Source organism: Coptis chinensis, chromosome 5, assembly GCF_015680905.1.
Source record: "Coptis chinensis isolate HL-2020 chromosome 5, ASM1568090v1, whole genome shotgun sequence".
Lineage (NCBI taxonomy): Eukaryota > Viridiplantae > Streptophyta > Magnoliopsida > Ranunculales > Ranunculaceae > Coptis > Coptis chinensis.
In genome coordinates, this window is record NC_141460.1 from 82,986,759 (window position 1) to 83,009,729 (window position 22,971).

Below are 22,971 nucleotides of genomic sequence, written 5' to 3' on the forward strand. Positions count from 1 at the left end.
TGTGTCCATACGAAGAAATGAGGTCTATAATATTCCTTCCTAACGTTCTTGGGTTTGCTAAGAGAGAGGAAAAGTACATCAACGTATACAACTCCAAGTGGCAGGTGCAGCTGAAACGGGCATGAATAAATGGGCACCCGCAACCAAGCCCAATATTCTCCACATGTGGAAAGCTTCGTTTTTTAATTAAAAAATAGTTATATTTTCGTTTGTTTCTGACTTTCTGTTTAACAGAAAAAGAAGACCATCATCATCACTGAACACAACAACAACAATGACTTGTTCTTCTTTTTCTTATATCCATTCTTAAAGCTGGTTCTTTTTGCCCCCTCCATTTTTTTTTTAAACTTTTGGTTATAAGTTGAAACAACTTTTTAGTTTGTGAATCTACCCATGGAGCAACTCGTCAGTTTTATAATTCGTCCACCCAGGTATGCAAAAAGTTTCACTCTTTACATCTTTTCTTAAGTTTGTATGCATTTTTTAGTTAATAATATTGTGTTTATGGGTTGTTTTGCTTGCTTTAAGTTATTGTTTTTACTCATTTTGCTTAAAAAATGGATGTATGTTGATCTGTTTGTTGTTGGGCTTTGTTTAAATTTTGTTAGGTTGAAGCTGAAATGTTTTTTTTTTTATATATCTATGATCAACTGTAGAGCTGAATTTTTTTTGGTGGGAAATTTGCTTGGGTGTGGATCTTTTGATTGTTTTTTTGCATTTTGTTAATGAGTTCCCTATGTGAGTTTTGCGGTTGATCATGCATTATGAAGTGTTCTTAGTTTTGCCTTGATTTAACATTTGGTATATATAGAGTTGAATGGTGGGATGCAGTCCGTCTTTTCAGATTTAACTAGTATTAGTGTGATGCTAGATGGTAATGGTTGGTATGTAAGGTTGTTGAAGTTATCTACATTGTTGGTGTACTCACACTGTCTATGAAACCCTTGATGGGTTTGCTTTAACCTATTCATTTAGAGAAAAAATCTACCTATCTGACCTCCCTGAAAGATGTCCATATGATGTGTGGAGAGAGAGAGAGAGAGATCTATGGGGATTTAGGTAGCATATAGTTAATTTGTCTATGATTCACCAAATTAGGCAACCAGCTTAGCAAGTATGCATTTTAAACCTTGGATCCTTCATAATCATTGAAAGCCTTTAGAAACTCACTTTGACCATGTTTTGGATGATTTCTATTGGAAAATGGGTTTTAAAATTAATCTGAGATATCTAACCTTTGGAGTGAAATGCCTAGATGAAAGTTGGTTTTCGCACCAATAAAGAAAAGGTTTTGACTTTTGAGAGATTGAGTTGAATCTTCATTGACCCCAATAGTACTCGAGAGGCGTTTAAGTGCTTTATAGTGTATATTCTGAAGTTGGTGAAGATATTTGTTTGTTTTTTTAGTAGGTATGCTGTATGCATTGGTTTGAGATTATTCTCCTGCTTGTAGGGGTGTGCCATTTATGTTTAATCACACAACGCCCTCTTAATATTCATAATTCTGCTCTCTTCAAACTAGAGCTTTTAGTGTAATCTGCGAGATTTAACATGGTGTCGGAGTTTTGGTTATCAAGTACATATTCTCTTGGGGGAGTATTGGAATTTGTTATCCACTCTAGGTGTTGTATCTTGTAGTATGCTTATATATGATAAATCCAACGTTCTTCCCGCTTAGAGGGAATGTTGAAATTTTCACTTCTTGCTTCTAGGTGTCTCGCCTATGTTCGATTGCCTGACCTCTTGACAATTCCACCTCTCTACATGCTCGAGCTTCTAAAGTAATCAGCTATTGAACAAAATTTTACCCCTAAGGCATGCTCTTTTGAGTTCCTAATACAAGGAAATCTTCTCATCAAAGTTACCATATACACGTACCCTTGGAAAGCAAGATTGTTTAGGTGAGATGGTTATTTGGCGGGTTAAAGTTTCACTTTTTAGGAGTTCTTGTTTCTTGTTTTGTTCCTTTTGTTTCCTTTCTATGCCAGACATTTACATGCAAAATGTATGTTAGATACTGTCCCCTTGCTCAACTGTCTTGTCTTTTTCTTTTGGTTTGAAGTAGTGCATTTTGCTTGCAGAGCTGATTATAACCCAAAAGAGGATTTGTTGGATCAGGAGTTTATGCTTAAAGGACGATGGTTTCAAAGAAGGGACTTGGAGGTAAAGCATCAATCTTTTTGGCCTTTTTCTTTTACAATAGTTTTTCGCCATATACATATACATGTGTAGCTTTCATTTGGTATACAGTTGTTTTCTCAATCGACTAGAACAGAGGAACATGATTTGTCAGTAAATCCCGAACATTTGGGATAAGACAATGTGGCTTTAAATGCTTTATGTGCTGTTTCTATCACATGTTGTAGGTGTGAATACTAGGGCGCATGCAGTGAAATTAAGTATAGGTGTTTTTTTATACGTTTCACCCAATTTGACAACCACTCAAACTCCTAGTGAAAGATTTGTTATAATTTGGACATACTTACTTCTCAAGGCTCGAAAATATTAACTTAAAATGGACTCAGAAGAACTGAGATCGTTGACATTGTCACTACGTACTCCATATTCGACCGTGGTATTAATGACCAAAATTTTAACACCACATCTCATTTTTGACTGACATAGCTTTAAAAATTTCTGTAGGGTGGGTAGGATTAGGTAAAGTTGTAGTAATCAAGTTTATTTATATGGTTTTCTTATAATTTAATTTACTTTGTTTTGATATGATAAAATTCCTCCCTTCAGTATTGGAGGTTGTGCTGGAAAAGAATAGTTGTGAGGTATCAATTTATATTATGGGAAGAGATATTTTGTTGGAACATTTTCACTTGACGCCTCTGCTTTTTTTTGTCATCCTTTGGGCTATGGGTAGGAATGTGTGATCTCTACTTATTACCTCTCTTCATGCCTTGTTGGTTACCTTAACTGTCTAAGAAAGTGAAATCCCTAATGCCCTGTTGATGAAATGCACTGCAGGTTACAAACAGTCGAGGAAATGTACTTCAATGTAGTCATTACATGCCTCTTGTTATTCCTGAAGGCACAAAGCTTCCATGTGTAATATACTGTCATGGAAACAGGTAAGAAAAACTTAAATAGTTGTTAATGTTGTCCTAAGAAAAAAAGCTGATTAATGTGTAAACATTGAAGTGCTTTATTACTAATACGTATCATCTTCTTTATTAATTACATTTGCATTTTCCTTTTGGCTGTTGGTACCTTCTTTTTCTTAACCATAAAAGTGTACTATGCATAAGAGCTACCCTCAGCAAGAAGCTAAGGCAGGCAAAGGGATCATAACTAGCCAATTACAAGAACATAAAAATTACACAATAATAGAACCCTACTGAGGCCTACTGACAATGAAGTCGAGGGAATTTAAAGTTGGGGTTCTGGGAACCCACTCAAATAAGAATTCTTTGACCTCAGTGAGCAATTTTTTGAAGGCAGGGTTCCGGGAACTCACTTAAATAAGAATTTTTTGATAAGCAATTTTTCAATGCTCCTCTCCTTATGGTGAAAGACCCTCTTATTTGTCTTCTTCCATAGTGCCCAAATTATTGTCCTAATTATATGCTGTATCAACCGCTTTAGTTGGTTGTGGGTGCAAGTCTACTTCAAAATTTCAGAAATGTGCCTGGAGATGCTGAAACAGATGGTCCTTACAAGTTGAAACAAGTTTTTTTACTCCATTTTCAGATATTATTTTGGATTTCGTGTTTTTATGGTTGTCTTACTGATGAAGCTCATATCTTGAGTTTTTTAGTGGATGCAGAGCAGATGCTAGCGAAGCCGCTATTATTTTGCTGCCTTCGTACATTACAGTTTTCACCCTTGACTTCTCGGGTTCTGGACTCTCAGGAGGAGAACATGTTACCCTTGGATGGAATGAAGTAAGTTCATATGTAAATAAGGATGGTCCTCACCTTTGATGGTCGCTAGCGCTTACTTGCTTTTCTTTTTCATTGTAATTTAGTTGAATCTCTGCTGCTGTGTATCTACAAAGTTCCCATGCTGCACGATGGGCATGGCAGCGGACTCATTATCTTACCTTGCTTTTGAAATATAATGAGCTATTATCTTTTATTGGCGAAGTTAAGTTTTATTTAACCAACTAGAACGGAAGTAGGAGAAGATGAACTACAAGAATAAAGTACAGAAACAAGGAGAAACTGAATTTGCTAGTACATACAGGAAAATGAATTGATCCCTTTTGTGAGATGTGTTTCACGGTGATTTCGAACTGAAAGGAACTCAGTTGCTTCCAACCGTTAAATGAAATGTTATATATTGCTTAACTTGAAAAAAAAAACAAGAGAGAGTGTGGGAGTGTAAGTCCTGTTGAGATGTTTGGTATAGTCCCAGATTGGATATTAAAAGACTTGCAGTATATTATAATAGTACCCGTGCCTCTCCACTCATCACCAATTGGTTTTGAGTTGGATGCTCCTGAAGTTCAAGAAATCCTTACTGCACTTTTCAAGTGTGCAGCTGCTTGGTTTGAAATGAATAAGTATTTATTAGTTCCTTCATCATTTCAAATGGCGAAGAAAAATATCTCTTGTTTGTATTTCTAACTGAATATGTTCCATTCTTTTCCAGAAAGATGATCTTAAGGCCGTGGTCAATTATTTGCGATCAGATGGGAACGTGTCTTGCATTGGTCTTTGGGGCCGTTCGATGGGTGCTGTGACCAGGTTTCCTTCATTTACTGAATGTTTTTAATTATCCAATCCATGGGATCGTGTAGTATGGACCTAGTATGTTTTACTGATAATAGTACTTCATTTGAGTGATAGGTTTGCTATGAATTCTTGGAACCTGTGAAAACACCATGGGAACACATCAAACCTTTAATCAGCTGTCTGTGTGTCAGTCTTAAGTGTGTTGTGATATGATCAAATAAACGAAAATATGAGATCTTTCTGGATCCTCTTTCGTACAGATTTATGTAATGATTATCACTGTTGGATGTTTTTGTTTGTGGTTCTTAATGCTTCCAATTAAAACAACGTAAGAACTAAGATGTATTGCTTATCAACACATATCTCAAGGTAAAATTACATCCAAATGATACTTTGAGCAGTTTTGATGATCTCACACATGCATTTGTTTCATATAATAAAATCTAGGATTATCGAAAAAGAAAGCTAATAACTATACAAGATAATATTTTTCTCCTTGATGAAATTCAATGAAGAGATAGACATGCATGATCATTAATTCATTATTGCATACATTGCTTTTTGAATCACTAATCACATCAAATTTATATACATCAACATGTGATAAATGGTACTCATCGTTATGTAAGAGTAAAAACACTATTTTACCCAGGTTCCTTAAAAAAAATTCATCTTTATCAGTTATAGTATTCAAGGTCATTCCCATCAGATTGTTTAACGTGTACAAGTGATTGGATCATGTACCTCAGAACCATAAGTTTGTTGATATCCTTTGTGGTACAAAAGGCTGCATCACCTTTTACATGGGGCTGCTGGTTACCCTATAATGTGAGGCTCCTGTTAGAATTAGAGATGTACAGCCACCAAAAGGACGATTGTTAGTTTTCATTGTCTCAGGATAACCTATTATATGATGTATGTAGTAATGTAGATATGCCATGCAAGATATGCTTCAGGCAGACCTATACATTCTTAGAAAGAAATTTCATATGTAATTTTCCTTTTTATTGCTTTGTCACTAACATATCCAACTTCTGGTATACACATTATCAACTATTCTTTCTGATACTGCTTTGTTCTCTTTAAAGTGAACTCATTTTACCTATAATTTTACGTATCCAAAAAATAAAATAAAATACTGCTTTGTTCTAATAGTGATAAGAACACTAATTGTCATTCTTTCATTCTCTTTATCGTCCTAGTTTATGTTTTTTAATCTGTATGTTATACTTCTTCATATAATTAGTTATAAACGTAGCACTTACGTAGGATACATGCTTCAGTAGTCATGGATTTTGTCAGTCTTAGGGTCCATATTTTCATTATTAACTATGAAGTCCATGTTTACTCTCACAGCCTATTGTATGGAGCCGAGGATCCATCAATTGCAGGAATGGTTCTTGACAGCCCTTTCTCTGACTTGGTTGAGCTGATGATGGAACTAGTGGATACTTACAAATATCGTTTGCCCAAGTTCACTGTAAGTGGATACATTTGACGCTAGTACATATCATCTTCAGGCAATTTGTCCACTTCTCAGTTTTTTCTAAGACCATATCATAATTATTTGTAACAGATGTAATCCTAGGCACTTGTCTAAAATAACTTTTAAATACAGAACAAATTGATGGGAATACAGGGAAAATATTTTGCATTGGGCAACTGTACTAAAATTTTCAAACTGTAATGTTTAGTAGAAATCAAAACAAGAAGAGTCTGGACTCTGGAGAACAACATTACTAAGACACAAAAAACATAAAGCATAATTCATAAAGCATTCTAGGAAGTTGGAACTCAGCTAGTGCTTTTGAAGAAGCATGTGGAAATGCTTTGCAATAATTAAAGCACTCAAGAGTTAATACAACCTGGGTTCATAAAAGGAACAATTGCGAAATCTAACTTATCCATCTAACTTAGTAGGTGATAAATTTTGGTAAAATTATCACACACAGTTAATACAATCTGCCTAGCTAAAAAAAAAAAAAAAAAAAAGGGGTTTTCAGGACATGGCCTCACCAGCAATTTCTTCATGCTTCTGTTGGGGACCAACTTGGACAATTTATGATCACCTAGAATGAACTTTCTTACTCTCTTTCACCATTATTCAATGTTTATATATCACATAATTGAATCTGGTTTTAGGCTTCTATTTTCAACTCCTGCTAAAATAAATTATTTTACTGAGTAATGAAAATAATGTTTCTACACAATCATTCAATCATTCATGCATCCTGTTTCTGAGGTTTATCCTCTGACTTTGTTTGAAAACCCTTCTTATTCCAGAAACTGAATTTTACACTTTTGCTTTTGAATCAGTGTATTGCATTTCTAAATTGGGCCTACAACTTGACGTTGTAAACTTTTTCTTGCAAGTCAGTGAAGTTTGAGCATTATTCTCACTCGAACGTGATAGATCCTTATATATTTTTCTTTTCTAGGTTAAGTTTGCAATCCAGTACATGCGGAAGGCCATCCAGAAAAAGGCAAAATTCGACATAACAGGCTTGAATACCATCAAGGTTTCTTCTTGACCCTATTTTGGAATATTTGATGGCTAAATAAGCACATTCAATTTAATAAGATTCTGCAGTTGTTGGCAGTAGCAAGAAGTATCTTTATCTTTATTTTTATTTTTTTCAATGATTAGTGTATTAATCTCAAGTGTACCTCTTGCTTGTTTCCAGGTTGCACAATCTTGCTTTGTTCCAGTCTTAATAGGGCATGGCATCGACGATGATTTTATTCAACCCCACCATTCAGAACGCATATATGATGCGTATGTGGTAATTATCTTGTCTTTTAATTCTAAATTACTGTCAGCTGCAGTATCATTTTAATCCTTATTTTTTGCGGCACCTTATACTGCTCTTCCTGTTGTCTAAAATGCTGACCCCATTTTGGCTTGTTAAATAAAAGCATTCTATCTACCTAAATTGTTCAGCTCGTATATGTAGAAATTAGCAACTGCAACTAGAAATATTACCACACTATTAGTATTCAGATTACTAGTGGATAACCTTTCTTACTCAATCACGAGCAACTAATACAATTCTTACAACCATCATTGTTTTGGACTTTGCTCATCACTCATTGGGCAGGTTATCATTCATTAAGTCATGGTCTCGCAACACTACGCCCACAGACCATCTCAGAGGAGTGACTTTAACTGTTTCATTTGACAAAGTTATTGCAGAACTTCCCCTCTCTAAATCAATTACAGTGTATGATAAAAAATAAAAAAAACAAAAGAAACAAAAGCAATTAAGATTTACCTCCTGGCACATCATTAGCATGTCACCCTTATAAGCTTTAACCAGATCACCAAAAGTTGTGGTACCATATACCAGTGGTGGAAACGGATGCCTATTAGATTGGGTTCAAAATCCAAAAATCATTGGGTGATATCAAATATCGGATCCAACCTGGCTGATAAGGTAAACTCTGATGTAAAACTAGAGGAGGGGGGTTCTTCATGTTACAGTGAATGTCCTATTTTCTTGCTGGAGAGGCACAGTACCCCAAGCTGATGTCTTTTAGGGCGAACCTACCAAATGTAGAACTGCAGTCGAGTTGGCCCCATTTCTTCTAAATACTACTGTTTGCGGTCCAACTACATTGTTGTTTGGGGAACCTGAATCAGTCTCTATTTAAACAATCAATTGATCAATAGCACAACCAAAGGAAGGTGCTGAGACTTAAAGTGATGAAGATGTAGACAATTGACCTTTGGACTTTGGTGCAATTTGGAGCACAAATTTGTTGGAGTTTCTGGAAAGAAATTTAGCTCACAAGGGTTTAGAGAAAGATGATATGGTGCATATGAATCTCAGATGATGAGTACTATAGTGGTGGGTTAGGCCTTAGATAGGTAGGAAGGATTTGTCGGGATGGTGTTGGGTAGGGCTGATGCTTTTTGATCATGTAAACCCTAGACTTAAAGGGTTGTGGGTGTAAGGGGTTGAGGTCTTTATCCTGAGACGCTGGCTCATGATTTAGGTGGATTAATATAAATATATCAACAAATTGTTTTCTATTAATCCAAAAAGAAAAAGAAAAATGGTTTTGATAATTTGGAATTCTTTGGATGCAATCTGGTGAAGAAGCTGAACAAAGTGGAGACATATGGCAAGTAGGAGAGAAGAATGGGGTGGGCTGGATTTCGAAGGGTCCGAGAAGAGGAAGAAATTAGGATGGGAGAGGAATAAAGGCGGTTGACAGAATTGCTCTTCCAAGTAGTCTCTTTCTTTTAGAAATAGACAACTCCTTCGAATGATAGTTCTAGCTGAATTTCTGCACTGGTGCATTGGTTGCATTTTCTAGATGGGATATTTCCCAGTTGTGTATGATGAATTGATGATTTCCAAATCCATGTCCCTCAATATCTGGTATTTTGGATAATGTTCGAGTTTCCTAACACTGATGTGTTTGAAATGGGGACTTTTTTTGGCTATATGTTCACGCCCCTTCAAATGAGTTAGCTTTGAAGGCCACATGATCTAGAGGCTCTGGCATATAGAATGCACAGCCAAAGGACAATACTTTGCATCCTCCCTAAGGACTGATATATACAGGCCAATGAGGTCATGAAGACAGCTCATCCTCTTTTGTTTTTTGACTTTTTTCAATCGTTTACAGATAATATATTGATAGAATATGAGCAATTACAAAACACACCAAGATTAGTAGCCCAAAGCTTCTAATGGCAGACCGTTCCCAAAGCCCAAGTACACCTATGTGCCCAGCCCCCACATTGGACCAAAAGGAAAGCAAGTACAAGTAGAAAAGAGAAAAGACACAAAAACAGCTTGTCCTAGGAAGCTTACAAATGATTAGACTGTAACTAGTCGACTAGACGTTGTCAACACTCAACAGTTAAGTTGTTATGTAATATCCAAACATTTGCTATGTTGGATCTACACATTGGAATGCTGCTTTTTTTTTTTTTGGCTATCCATTCGCACCCCTTCGTGTGACTTAGCTTTGAAGGCCACATGATCTATAGGCTCTGGCGTAGGGTTGAAGTTTGAATAATGGCATAACTGTTGACTGTTGACAAACATCTAGTTACAGGTCTAACTGTCTAAGCTTTTGAAAGTTTCCCAAGGACAAGCTGTGTTCATGTACATTTTTGTTTTCTTCTTGGGCTTTGGGAACGGTCCCCGATCTTGGTTTTCTTGAAATCTCTTTTATTATATCAATATTATCTCTTATCAATCAAAAAACAAAAAGGATAAGCTGTTTTCATAGGATCATGGCCTGTATATAAATCAGGCCCCAGGAAGGATCCAAAGTATCTGTCTGTGGCTGTGCGTTCTTGTTGGATCCACCAATATCCACACCATTGGTCTCTGTTGGTCTCTTGTGCCCAGTGCCGGCTCATCCTTAAGGGAAAATAGGCAACCGCCTAAGGCCACACTCTCGGAAAGGCCTCATAAAGTGGTATGTGTATAATTAGGTATTATCAAAAAAGAAAATTCCTAGAAAATAGGAGTTTGATTCACACGAAAGCCTTAAATCCCTGAAAACATGGACTTTAATTTCAATCTTTCAACTAAACTCTCCTGATAAATAGGCCTCTAGAATCACTCTTAAACATCTTCTGGTGTATATCTACAAAGAATCCTATGAATTAGGCATTCATAGTAAGTAATTATATAAGAATCTTCTTATAGAAGAAGCCTCATTTAGATTGTTCAAGACTTTTTGATTGTTTTTTAAAGTCTCATTTGGGTCCCCGCCTTAGGCCTCAAGTTGGGTTGAGCCGGCCCTGCTTGCGCCTCTATCTTCCTCTGACCTATTAAAGTTGATGCATGGCTAATTGGCTAAACACACTTGTCTCACTTGTACTGATGAGAATTTGACTCCGCGAGAAATTGAAAAAAGGGCTGCGGAGTTGGCCTATTTTTTGCTCGTACCAATTGAAGTATTTTGAAATGAATTGAAGAATTAATGCTTTCGCAGCATTGAGTAAGGACCTCATAAATTTTGTTTTATAACAACTTAGCTTAAGTTTTTTCAGAGCGCTCAAAACAGATGATCAAAAAATCGGGTCGTTTATAACTATAATCATTCTATTTCTCTTTTTTTGCTACTCGTTTTTTATTTTATCATATTCATATTTTTCTGAAATTTCCCTCAATTATTCCCGGTCTATGGGTAGCCGGCAAAAAATTTCGAAATAATTGATCTAAGGGGGTTCTTTTGCCTCGAAATCCGAAAAAGCTTTTTTTGAAGTGGCTCGATGGGGGATTCATCGAAAGGATGAAGTTGCTTCGAATGAAGAAATAATAAAACAAGATATTGTTTCCAGATCCAAGGACTAACCAATTAATGAAAAAGGGAGGGAGTAGATCATCTTCCCACATTCTTTCTACCCTAACAACAAAATCTTATTCAAACGCTTACTTGTCCTATTCTTGCTTGTAAACTCTAAAAGGTCATGATTTGGACCAGGGAAAATAAGATGCATCAAGCATACTTACTCCTGGATGTATATGAATTGAAATTTTGACATGTTTTATTAGAAATGTTTCACTGATATTTTCTGTGTCACACGACTCACCAAGTATTAACGTGCAGGGAGACAAAAATATCATCAAATTTGAGGGGGATCACAATTCTCCGCGTCCTCAATTCTACTTCGATTCTATAACCATATTCTTTCACAATGTTTTGCATCCGCCTAAAAATGCAGTGGAGGGAAACTATTTTGATACCATGCATGACAATTTTGGGAAGGTTTGAAATTTCTCAACTGATTGTTGGTTTTGTACTTTTCTTTGTGTTGCCGGCAATCCTAATCCTGAGGATATGATTGCATATGCAGGATAGTTGGGGCACCGTGCATGAAGTAGGTTATGCAAATCATGGGTATATGGAAGCTACTAAAGGCACGATTCAAAACCTGTTTCAATGATAGTGTCTTATTTGTCCTTTTCGCCGCCTTTTACTTAAATTTCTTTGGTCTCCTATTGTCTGATGACTGGTACAGGACTGGGGACAAGCAGTACAGAAGACGCTCTCAACGAAGTCCGTTCCAAAAGGCCTATGAGTAGGATGGAGGTCAGTGAGTTTAGATGATTTTGTCTTTGAGAGATCAAGTACATCAAATTTTATTTTAGTTTTATTTATTTATTTTTGGATAAGTAGTTGTCACATGTTGTATATTAAATTTGGGCATCCAACTCAAAATGAATTGGCAAGTGAGCTCCAGGTTTTATTTATTATTATGCGAGGCTTTAGACACCCGATATGGGATTATAAATCTCAACACACCCCCTCATGTGTGGAGTACTTGAGCCAAACACGTGAACAACTTTTAAATGGGTGACGTGGATTACATAGTCCCCTTGGGCCAAGAGAATTAGCCCACTCTGATACCTTATTAAACTTGGGCATCCAGCTCAAAGCCAATTGGCAATGAGTGGGGCGGCCCCAGGATTTGATTATTCTTATACAAGGCTTTAGATACCCGATTTGGGATTATAGATCTCAACATTATACTTTGTTGAAATGATGCACTTTTACTTTGTTAAGGCAAGGTAATCTAGGTTGTCTCGATCAGCTTGCATTAACAACCACCAAAGAGGATGCCCTTGAAAAAGAAAAGAAAGAATATTTGCTTAAGTAATGGGTTTGTCTAATTATATTATTGCTAATGAAGAAAGTCTGGAGAGAAAATTATCAATAATATAATTAGCAAGTCTCTCACACATCATAGAAACATAAAAAAGTTCGGGCCGTGGGGCCTTTGGGGGGAATGTCCCAACTGTCCCTTAGAACTTTACACACACACCCAACCACCACCACCACCACCACCACAACACACACACACACACTTTGTACGCTTATGAAATTCCGGACTACTCACAATAAAGTTAGCAACTAGATTATCACAAAACATATGCACAGGAGAAGGAACAACACCCATCTCAGAAAGAAGTGAATGAACCCATATCATCTTTGTAGCTGTAAGAGCCATAACTTCATACTCAGCTTTGGCTTGGATCTGCCAACTCTCCATTAGAACTCTAACCATATGATTTTGGTTTCAGTGCTGCACGTGGACTGTTGTCTTTTATTACGTGTTGTTTTAGATCACAATTAGATCTTGATGACTTTAAATTTGGATTTCCATTGTTAAGTATACATATTTTCCTTCATATTGGTAAACTGATTCTTATCAATCCATCCGCTATAGGCTAAGGTGCATATTATGATGTGAACCCCTAGGCTAAAGTGAGACAAAAAATGTTAGTATTTAATTGGTGGTAGCTAAATTATTCGTTACTAGCTCTCCTTGGTTGTTCTTCAATCTTGAATTTACGTTGTTTTTTCTTGCCTATACTGATCAGGTCCCTTCCGATGTTTCCTCTAAAGAAGCTTTATCTAGAGATGAGGTAACTTCGTTGACTCTGCTTTTTCATTAAGTTCTTGCAATTGTGTCACGATAATCACTAAAAAAAGGAAAAATAATAATTAACCGCAATAATTAAATACATGAGAAAGAAAAAGGAAAAGAAGAAGCTCCTAGTTTTTGTCATTCAATTTCACACAGTATAAGAGTGAATTAGCAACCTAATTGAATACTGCAGATAAACTTTGTAGACAGAATTCTCTTCCCTGATATTATTTATTTTTATCTTCATTATCCCTTGTGATCATGGTCTGTCACAAGAATATATGTATATGTGGCTTCCAGAGCCATCAGTCTAAATATGCATTCAGCGAGGACCTCTATGGGGGGTCACTGCTAAGTACCCATTTTCTCAAGGCTATAATTATTGTTAGCGAAATAATAGCTGCATCCACAAATCGCGGGCCTAAATTCATTTGATGTTTCCGTAAAGGATTACACTAAGCAGGGAAATGAGCCATTACTTCTATGGAGTGCACTCTTGCTAACTGCTGAAGTTTCTGTGTTTGGATTGTTATGAGTTTGTCCAATAGATGAATTGGTGGGGGCATTTGATTTCTCTTTTACCAGCATGTGTTTTCTTTTCTTGAGGATCAAAGGAAATAAGCCAAATTCACAATTTACAAACATCGTATTTTACTTATTTATTTGTTTATCTACTTATAATATTGTTAATATTTTTAGTTTTATTATCAAATCCCTTAGTTTCTACCGCTTGTTTAATTATTAGTAATTTCTGTTTTCAGCAAGCGCGTGCAAATGATCCATTATCTTCTTCATCTGGACTTCTTAGCTTTGAAATTGCCAATGGCCATTCATATGTACCGCAACTCATCCCATCCGACATCGATGAAGATCAATATATAGAATACCCACTTGATAATCTATCAGGCTTCCCGTGCAACATGGAAGAAGAAGAAAGGGTAAGCATCTGCAAATATTGGATTATTTTTAGCCCAAGTTGTTTATCAAGAACTTGATGGGAACAGTATTATTAGAAGTACTGGGAGGCAATTCTTTTTGTGACTAAGGTTTGAAGTGTGACTTCTACCCTCACAGTGTAGGGTGTGAAACTCACCAGCATACCCCTTTTCTTGTTTGGTAGGGTTTTATTATGGTGCTGGCAGGCTTCGAAAGCTGGTCTGGCATAATAACTCTCACAATCTGTACAAACTATGCTAGCTAGCAGCTGCCACAAGCAACCCCCCATTTATATAGAAGAAAATTGATAATACACTCGATATTCTGTGCTATAATCATAAAAATAATCCATTTCTAAAGGAGATCTTTGGGATAAAACTCTTGGACTTACTTATGTGTGTTGTGCTTGCGAAGGTTTCTTTTGTAATTATGAGTGTAATTATGAGAAAGCTCAGACTCATCTTAGGAAGGATCATCCTAAGATAGTGAAGGAAATCATGAGTAGAAAGTAGGATTCTTATAACTACTTTCCTAGCTTAGATTGTGGCTGTCTAGTGTGTCACCTCATGTATGTTAGGCTGAAGCCTGTTGATCTTTGTGTCTTTGTGTGCCTCCTTTTAATGATCAAACTCTTAAGGAGGCTTGTAAGGTTTAACTTTTGCAATAAATACAGGTGGGGGTCTGCTTTAACCCCATAACCATTTCAAAAAAAAAAGAAAGAAGGGACACGCAGTTATAAATTGTAATATTTAAGCTATAACATTATAGGCTGCAGGCTGTCCCGAGGTTTAAGCTTTTATTAATAAGAATTGTGCACACTCAAGGAATCTGCCTAATTCAAAGCACTAACAAGCTTTATATAATCTGCTCAGAGCTTGTTGTGAAGCCCTTGTCTGGGGCAAGCTTCTATGTGTATGCCTTGAAGTGCCTTCTAAAGCACCCCATTAGAGGTGGTTTCACTTGAGTATACTGGATGCTCTACAGGAATATTAGCATCTGACAAATAGTTTTTTTTTTCCTTGACCGTTATATAATTATGTTGCAGATGTTTATGGAAGCAGTGATAGAGTCTTTGAAGGACTTGGAGGTTAGACACCCTCATGAAGAGGATAAGTTATCCAATGTGGCCCGACACCCTCATGAAGAGGAACAGTTATCTAATGTGGCCAGTGAGTCATTAGAAGCGTCCCCGAAGGGCAACACGGAATCTTCCTCAGGCACAGAGCATTGGAGGCTTTCAAAGTCAGATGGAAGTTCTACATCAGGAACCAACACCAACGATTTGGCTTGTGAATACCAATTACCACAGGCAAGCTTGTCATCTTCAGAACCTATATTTGACACACCCCCATCAGTTATTGGGTCAGGAAGTACGGGGACATCATCCAGTAGTGATGTTTTAGCGAATGCCCCAAGCTCTTCTGCTAATGGCCACAAGTCAGCACAAGATACAGATACTGGGGGTACACGGGCGACCCTGACAGTGCAGAAGACTCCGACCACCAATATCATTGATGGATTGAGGCATAGATGGGGTCTCAACTTTTTCAAAAACAGTTGACGTTATGAGAAAAGTATTGCAAAGATCTGAAGAGGTACCTGCAGAGATTGGCCATAGCAATGAAATATCATGTATTTGTAATAATATTGTGAAAATGTGTCTGTTTGGGGTTTATATTGTTCCTTCATTTCTGTACTTTCCAGTGCTGCATCTTCTTTGGTTCCAATTCTTTTTCAATGTTCTTCCCACTCCCACAATGTGTATTTATGTTGACGTGGTTTAAAGGTTTTGAAATGTCCGTGTAACAGACCAACACATGTATCTATGAAAAATTACATTACTCGAAAAGCTCCCTTTAATATCTATTTCCCATTTCAAAGTTTGTAAAATTACTTCTCCAAATGCGTTAAAAGTTGATATTGCTAAGGATGCCGAATAACAGACAAGTGAACGATGTCTTATAGGCACGGGAATCAAAATTGCTAGTGAAGCATATTTATAGGGCGGCATAGTTGATATTTTGTTTACTTTGTTTGTTTGTGATTCATCACCCCTATCACCCCTCTCAAGTTGTTATCGCTATTTGTAGTTGTTATCACACAAACACAAATTGTGTAAATAGATTAACTTGCATTTCGGCCAATGACGCTATCGATTCAACTTAGAATGGAATATTGCAAATAGTATACTTGTCGATTCAACGTGCATTATGATTTTGATTCATTGGTTGTGGTACTACTTTGTCTTTCAGATGGTGGGTACAATTGGCCATGTTGATCATGGGGAAACTACTCTAACAGCTGCTTTGTTTTTTGCTCTGTAAGTGGAAATTGTATTAACTGTATGAAAAAAAAAAAAAAAAAAAAGCATTACAACTTTGTTGCATTCCATTCTACTTAGTCTTAGAGACCAAACAGAGAAGGAGACTACCCATTTCTAAATCTAAAATAACTCAAATGGTGGTCCTCCAATTTATGGAGAAATGGAGGCCTCCCAACAAAAGTTTCCATGAACTCTAACAGTTGCTATTACAAAGGTTAAGTTAGTTTTGTGATAGTAACTTTCCAGTTACAATGTACTTTTCGAGGGGGTGTATAGTGCATAATGGATTGATTCAGAACACAATGACTGATGCGTAGGCAGCGTAGTTGAATTTGAATGACTGAGTTTAATACTCGCTTTGTCTCAGGTGCTAGGAGAAGAGGGAAAAACCAAGGCTCTCGCCTTTGATGAGATTGACAAAGCTCCTGCAGAGAGGCAGTTAGGAACTGATTACTTTTGTGGGTTATTGTACTGCATGTTTTGTAGAAGCAGAAATGTTCTCCAATGGTGCTAATATGTACATTGTTTTGGAAATATATCACACTTTCTAAAATTTTATAATGCTTTTGCAGTCCCATGTGGAGTATGAGACTGTTAACCGACACTATGTGCATGTTGATTGTCCAGGACACGCTGACTATGTTAAAGTGAGCTTGATTCTTGTCCTTTTTCTTCTTTTGATCTGCAGCTGTACGTCTTCTTATTTAAACATATCATGCATCCCAGGACATGCAGAGCATGTTATGTTAAACATATCATGCATCCCAGCTGTCCTTTTTCTTGAAAAAGATTAGGGGGTGTTTTGATCCTATTTATTTAGTAAAAATTTTTTGAAAAAACATTTTTTGAAAAAATAAATGTGTTTGTTAATCCCAAAAAGTTGTTTTAAATTAGGTAAAAGTTTGAAGGAAAAGTTGCCGGATGTTTTAGACTTTAGTGATTTCAAAAATTTAGGTCCTTTTAAGAAAAATCACAACCAAACATGTTTATTGTCTTTTTCATAAAAATGAGAAAAAAGATTTTTGAAAAAAATAAACCCCTATTCAAAAAAAAATTTAGGTCCCAATATTGTCCGAGAGAAGTATAAACCTATTTAATGGTTATCTTATATGAAATAGTTTAAGGACACTGGACAGGGATTCTTTTTACTGGTATATGTCTGTCTAATGATCAATACAGCAATACTGACCTGTTTAATGGGATGAAATAGTACAACAAGCACATAATGTTGGTAAATGAACAATACGACCAATCTTCCTATTCAATATTATGGTCTATAAATATTTTCAGCTCGAAATGATATCTTTAGAAGCAGTAGCAGCTGTAGAAGATCATTTGTTGGGAGGATGGAATTATATGTTTGGTTTCTGGTTTTGGTTGTGGCATGAGAGAGAGAAGATCATTGAGGGTGTTTGGTAGTCCAAACTCTATACTAAAAGGTTAAACCATTAAAGTGTTTCAGTAATTTGTACGTTAAAAAAAACCTATTCTTTGTCTCTCTTCATAATCTGAACGGTTCTTTTCTTCTACCTATTTATGAAACTTCATATCTGAAAAGAGTCAAAAAACAACTTCGACCAACACATGCATTCTTCAAATACACCTTTTAAAAACTCTGGGCCACCCTCATGAACATCAAAACTTATTTTTAAGTTTCTCAGCTTGTGTATGTGTGGAGGAGTTTCCAATTGGACAGAGCCTTGTGGCTTAATGCCGAACATAGTGCATATTGTCTTTAATTTGTGCTCCTCTGGGTCCTTATTCCTTTCGTCGAGTCTTCTGAACCTATTGTTGCATAATTTTATTAATCCACTCCAGTTTCCAGGCCCCCAACAGAAGTCTTCAGTTAAGAGACTTGTACACTGTCTTAGCTGTATTCGCTGCTTGGTAATGCGATGATATGACTTTACTCACTGAGTTTGAATTTTCAGAACATGATAACTGGAGCTGCTCAAATGGATGGAGGCATTTTGGTAGTATCTGCACCAGATGGACCTATGCCACAGACAAAATGTCAGGTTGTTGGTACGCTAACCTTCTAGTTAATTCTCTAATAGTTGATTGCTTATTAGGTCATCTGGGACTTGGTTGTTATACACATCTGACAGTGCTTCTAAGTTTCTACAAGTTTCCTGGCGATGAAATTCCAATTGTCCGTGGTTCAGCTTTGTCCGCTTTACAGGGGACAAATGAGGAAATAGGAAATTAAGAAGGCAATTTTGGTGCATTTTTAAGCTCACAAAAGCCAGAAACAATTCAAACTACAAATGAAACACTTACGGCTTCGGAAGGCTTTAAACTTAATGATTTGTCATACTTGAAATTATAGTACTGGTAAGCGAAGCAATGATAAATTGCAAAGGGAAACGATAATAGTATTAATAATATAATATGAAATCCATTACAGTTCTTGCATGAACACAATAACAAAATAACCCTGAAAGAACGTTGCGATGCTACAGATGACACTGACCAAACAGTGATATTTAGTTCCTTGCGACGTAACGCCTGGTCCAAACGTGCTTTCCCTTAATGATGAACTTAATCTTTTCTCGGCCATTGAGAACCTCTTCAACAGTGTCAGGAGAATGAAACACTACGCGAGCATACAATGGTTGTATGCTGTGTGTCGTGTATTCCATGTTAATATCTTCTATGACGTCTCCATAACCCCTGCCATACGACAAGTACAAAAAAATTACATCTGAACATAATCTTGATAACATAAATGGATTAATATTTAATAGGTAAACAGAAGACAAAAAGTACCTGAAGAAATAGGCGCGAAGTTCTGCTTCAGAAATAGGGTAGCCCCTTGAGAAAGTCATAAACATGGTGCGATCTTCTGGAGGCTCATCTACAATCGGGAAATACGATTGCTCGGTAGGATACGGTGCCTGATTGGATGAGTCACCGACCTCAAAGTGTCGTTCATTGCTCGAATCCTGGGGGCCTTCGCCTGGAAAAAGAAAAGGTACATTGGGCATCACTGGTGCATCGCGTTGCTGTAGATAAGCCACAGGGCCAAGTCCTCGAAAGTGAAATAATGGATGAAACGCTGGGTGCAGTCCATGGCGTAAAAAGGGTATAGCAGGTCTTATCAGTTGCTCTGGCAGTGCATCATCCTGAGTAACAACACGTAGTTCTGGCACTGGTTTCGTACCAACATCTTGATGATTTCCATTGCCACCTTGCAGGATATCTCCAAAAGCTCTAGTACACACTTTAGTGAGGACCTTGTTGATTCCATCTAAAACAGGAACCCTAAATTCATGCAACAACTGAAGAGATACTTCTTGGTTGATGAGATTAAATGTCATCGGAATAGTATCACAAGAGGCTGGAGGCGTGTTTTCAGATGCAAAGGAGTATAGAATAGTAACTGCTTCATCCGCCACAAGATTCACCCAATAGTCTGCAGGCAAGGCACTCAGTGCCAAAATGATACTGGGATACCCGGCTTCTTCCAACCATAACCAAAGTGCCATAATCCTCATCGTTTGAAAGGGGTCACGGCGTAATTGTACAACAAACCTAGTGAAAAGATCACGGTCAATCGAATGAAAAGACTGAAGTTCCTCGGTAGAAACATTGTAGGCCATGGCGGAAGTAGTCGTTGGAAAAAAAAGTTGGAATAGCGTTGTATGTATCTGAGAAAGTTGTTGTTGGACAAAGCATGCAAGGTGGTAAGAATGGTAAAGTCGGGGTGTTTTTGTAGTGAGAATGACGACTTTTCGAAGGTGTCTGTTGGGAAGTATGCACTATTTCGAAGGGGTGGCCTGACTGTTGGAAAAGATGCATTGTTTCAAAGGGGTGCCATGACTGTTCGGAAAGACGCATTGTTTTGAAGAGGTGTGAGTGAAGAAGAGAAGCGAATGTTGGGTACAAAGCAACGTTTCAAAGGGGTGTAACTGAATGAAAGAGAGTGCGGGCCGGGTGGTAAGAGAAAGGCACGTCGTTTTCTACTTTTTTCATAATATTAAAGTTAGTTAACGAGTGCCAATATGCACCATTGAGTGAAAGAAAGACGAAGTGCATTTGGCGCCAATTGAGTGAAGAAAGACACAGTGCATCGATCTCTGTCCCTCTCTTAAAAACACATAGTCACACACACTCCCTCTCTTTTTGCTTCTCAATAAGCAAAGATGTATACAAGGGTTACTTACAGTCGATCTACACAAACTCCCTCTCTCTCATTCACATTCTCTCTCTTTAAAATAATGTAGCACTATAGATCCCGATGTGGTGGTATACGTGCACTGTAAGTACTAAATGTTGGTGATCAGTGCCATTAAGATGTATCGGCTTTGAGTTGTTCTGGTGTACCGTTTAAGTCGAAAGTGTTGAATGGTCATTTATATGGCCAGATTTTGGGAGGATGGTTGAAGATTAATATGAAGTGTTAATTGAACCTGGACTACTCACTCAATCAACCATATAGTTACGGCCATACCGAAGTTGTATAGCAGCCCTTGATTTTACGTAGGATCTTTAATCATTTGGCAGTGTTGACAATGTTAGAAGTTCGAATCGAAATGATTCTCAGATTAATGTACGTCAGTTTGTCCGACTAATGAGTACTTTTGTGTTAAACCACATTTATTGATCGACACTACAGTCACCATGTCGACCTGCATGTGAACCGGTATCCATTCCCTCTTTTCACTTTAATCTTTCATAGGATTTAACATTACCGTAAATGTAGCAAACTCTTTACTTTTCAACACCAGCGCGCACCATTTCAATGTTCAAAAAAACGTTGAAGTTGGTGTGTAGATCCTTGTGGGGTTGCTTCCTGTGGTGTGCAAATTCTCACAGAATTGGAGATGCTGCAGGATGATCACCCTTATTTCCCAAGTTATTACAATGAGAAAATATGGACTCCCATATATGATATGACATCCTAAACGACTCTCTTTTGCCACTGATTTATGTTGTTAAACACTGTTCATTATTCTATGTTCATATATGCTTATGCAAAGGATATTTGCAATCCACAATTTTTTTTCATGCCATTTTTAGTATATATGGGTAGACTTAAATTCCTTTCCCACACTTATAATGAAGAGGCCAGAGTGGTACACCAGGATGCTTGAGAAGCAATAATAACCAAATTTTACTTTTCTATTAGGGTTCCATTTCTATTACATATAGTCTGCTTACAAGGAATAATTCTGCTTAGTACTGAAATATGTACCCTTGCAAGTCTCTTCGACACCCACATACAAGTTCGACGGCCAAGTGAGCAGGTTGCTGCAAAAATATCGAAGCAGCATGTGCATTCCCGTCACTGTCTAACGTGTCTCAGAAAGGTGGATTTATTGTTCCTTGCATTGTCATTACATTGCAGCAAAAGTGGGCTCCGTCAAAAGGAAAATGTGCTGGTCTTTCGCGATGTCTAGTCGTCCATCAGTCCACGCGGTCGCGGGAAATAAGTTGACGAGAATCCACGCACATTAAAGTCCAGGAGATTGATAGCACCTGTAAACAGTTGAGATCGAGGCCTCTCTATATTTCACATATAGTATGGACAATCTATGCCTAATCCTCTAGAGAGTACTAAAATCCTACTAGAACCTTTAAGGAACGATTTCGTACCAGCTAAACTCATGCAAACCTCAACACCGCTATTGCCATTATCGTTGCAGCGAAGTACGATTTTTTTTTTCTTCTGATACTATACCAAAGGGTGTGAAGTCGGTGGTTTGACTTTGCTAGTGAGCTATATGGAGAGTATGCGATGATGTAGTCTGACAAGGGAGACTAAAGATTCTTCGAGTTGGAAACCAAGTTAAGACATCAGCAATTCAGCATATTCAGAAAAGTTATTTATAAAGTTTAAGTTTAAGACATCAGCAATTCGATCAGCATATTCAGAGAAGTTATTTTGTAAAGTATAAGACATCAGCAATTCAGCATATTCAGAAAAGTTATTTGTAAAGTTTAAGACATCAGCATATTCAGAAAAGTTATTTTGTAAAGTATAAGACATCAGCAATTCAGCATATTCAGAAAAGTTGTTTTTGAGCTTTGAAACCAAGTTAAGATCGACTTAAGACATCAGCAATTTAGCATATTCAGAAAAGTTGTTTGTACGTGAGTGCTTTGAAAATGCATGGAAAGTTGGAAACCAACCGAAACAGTGAGCGCACTATCATACAGATCGATCCGCTGACGTACGTGTTATTGGCATACTTGCAAATCAGCTAGCTCTTTCTAATTAAGTGTGTATATATATTCTAGCAAAACACATTATATTGCTCCTACTTCAGCTAACCGAAACATAACCTTTGAGAGAGACAAAGTCTAGCTTATTTGCTTGAAGAAGGAGAGGGAGGAAGCGAGCTAATTAAGTGCATGGCTCTTGTCAGTTCCATTAAATCAGTTACTTTCCTATTTGTTTGTAAGCTGATTGACTTCTTCAATTTCCTAGAACAATGTCTAAGCTCAAAAGAAGCAGCACCAAACCTATCTGTTCGCGAAGAAGAAATGCAATACCCAATCCCACGCACCTACTCTCACCCAGAAGAAGATTGGGCCAAGATTGTTGTCAGCTACGCATTGCCAACTGTAGTTGGTCTTCTGGCTGTATACTTCCAAATTAAGCCAAATGGCATTCCTTTCTA

General features: G+C 37.2%; 3 protein-coding genes across 5 annotated transcripts; 2 read left to right on the forward strand and 1 right to left on the reverse strand.

Moving 5' to 3' along the window:
- The first annotated feature begins 102 nt into the window (after positions 1-102).
- Positions 103-15,871, forward strand: LOC147499372 (uncharacterized). Of its 3 annotated transcripts, XM_086561187.1 has the most exons (15): positions 268-431; positions 1,713-1,901; positions 2,082-2,163; positions 2,977-3,080; positions 3,767-3,893; positions 4,603-4,697; positions 6,042-6,165; positions 7,124-7,204; positions 7,370-7,468; positions 11,265-11,423; positions 11,512-11,575; positions 11,677-11,747; positions 13,040-13,084; positions 13,848-14,024; positions 15,068-15,871. In XM_086561187.1, exons 3-15 carry the CDS (start codon positions 2,125-2,127, stop codon positions 15,581-15,583), a joined length of 1,701 nt encoding a protein of 566 aa, XP_086417313.1. In that variant the 5' UTR covers positions 268-431; positions 1,713-1,901; positions 2,082-2,124; the 3' UTR covers positions 15,584-15,871. The 3 variants fall into 3 exon arrangements, with proteins under 3 accessions (XP_086417312.1, XP_086417311.1, XP_086417313.1); XM_086561186.1 differs by lacking the exon at positions 1,713-1,901 and having other exon boundaries at positions 103-431; positions 3,776-3,893; XM_086561185.1 differs by lacking the exon at positions 1,713-1,901 and having other exon boundaries at positions 159-431.
- Positions 15,588-18,554, forward strand: LOC147499373 (elongation factor Tu, mitochondrial-like). Its single transcript, XM_086563467.1, has 7 exons — positions 15,588-15,617; positions 16,275-16,342; positions 16,592-16,598; positions 16,713-16,841; positions 16,918-16,992; positions 18,277-18,370; positions 18,454-18,554. The coding sequence occupies exons 1-7, from the start codon at positions 15,588-15,590 to the stop codon at positions 18,552-18,554; spliced, it is 504 nt and encodes a 167-aa protein (XP_086419593.1).
- A 147-nt stretch (positions 18,555-18,701) lies between these two features.
- LOC147499374 (uncharacterized) lies at positions 18,702-20,008 on the reverse strand. Its single transcript, XM_086559129.1, has 2 exons — positions 19,115-20,008; positions 18,702-19,018 (listed from the first exon to the last, which is right to left on the reverse strand). The coding sequence occupies exons 1-2, from the start codon at positions 19,945-19,947 to the stop codon at positions 18,832-18,834; spliced, it is 1,020 nt and encodes a 339-aa protein (XP_086415255.1). The 5' UTR covers positions 19,948-20,008; the 3' UTR covers positions 18,702-18,831.
- Positions 20,009-22,971: the final 2,963 nt, after the last annotated feature.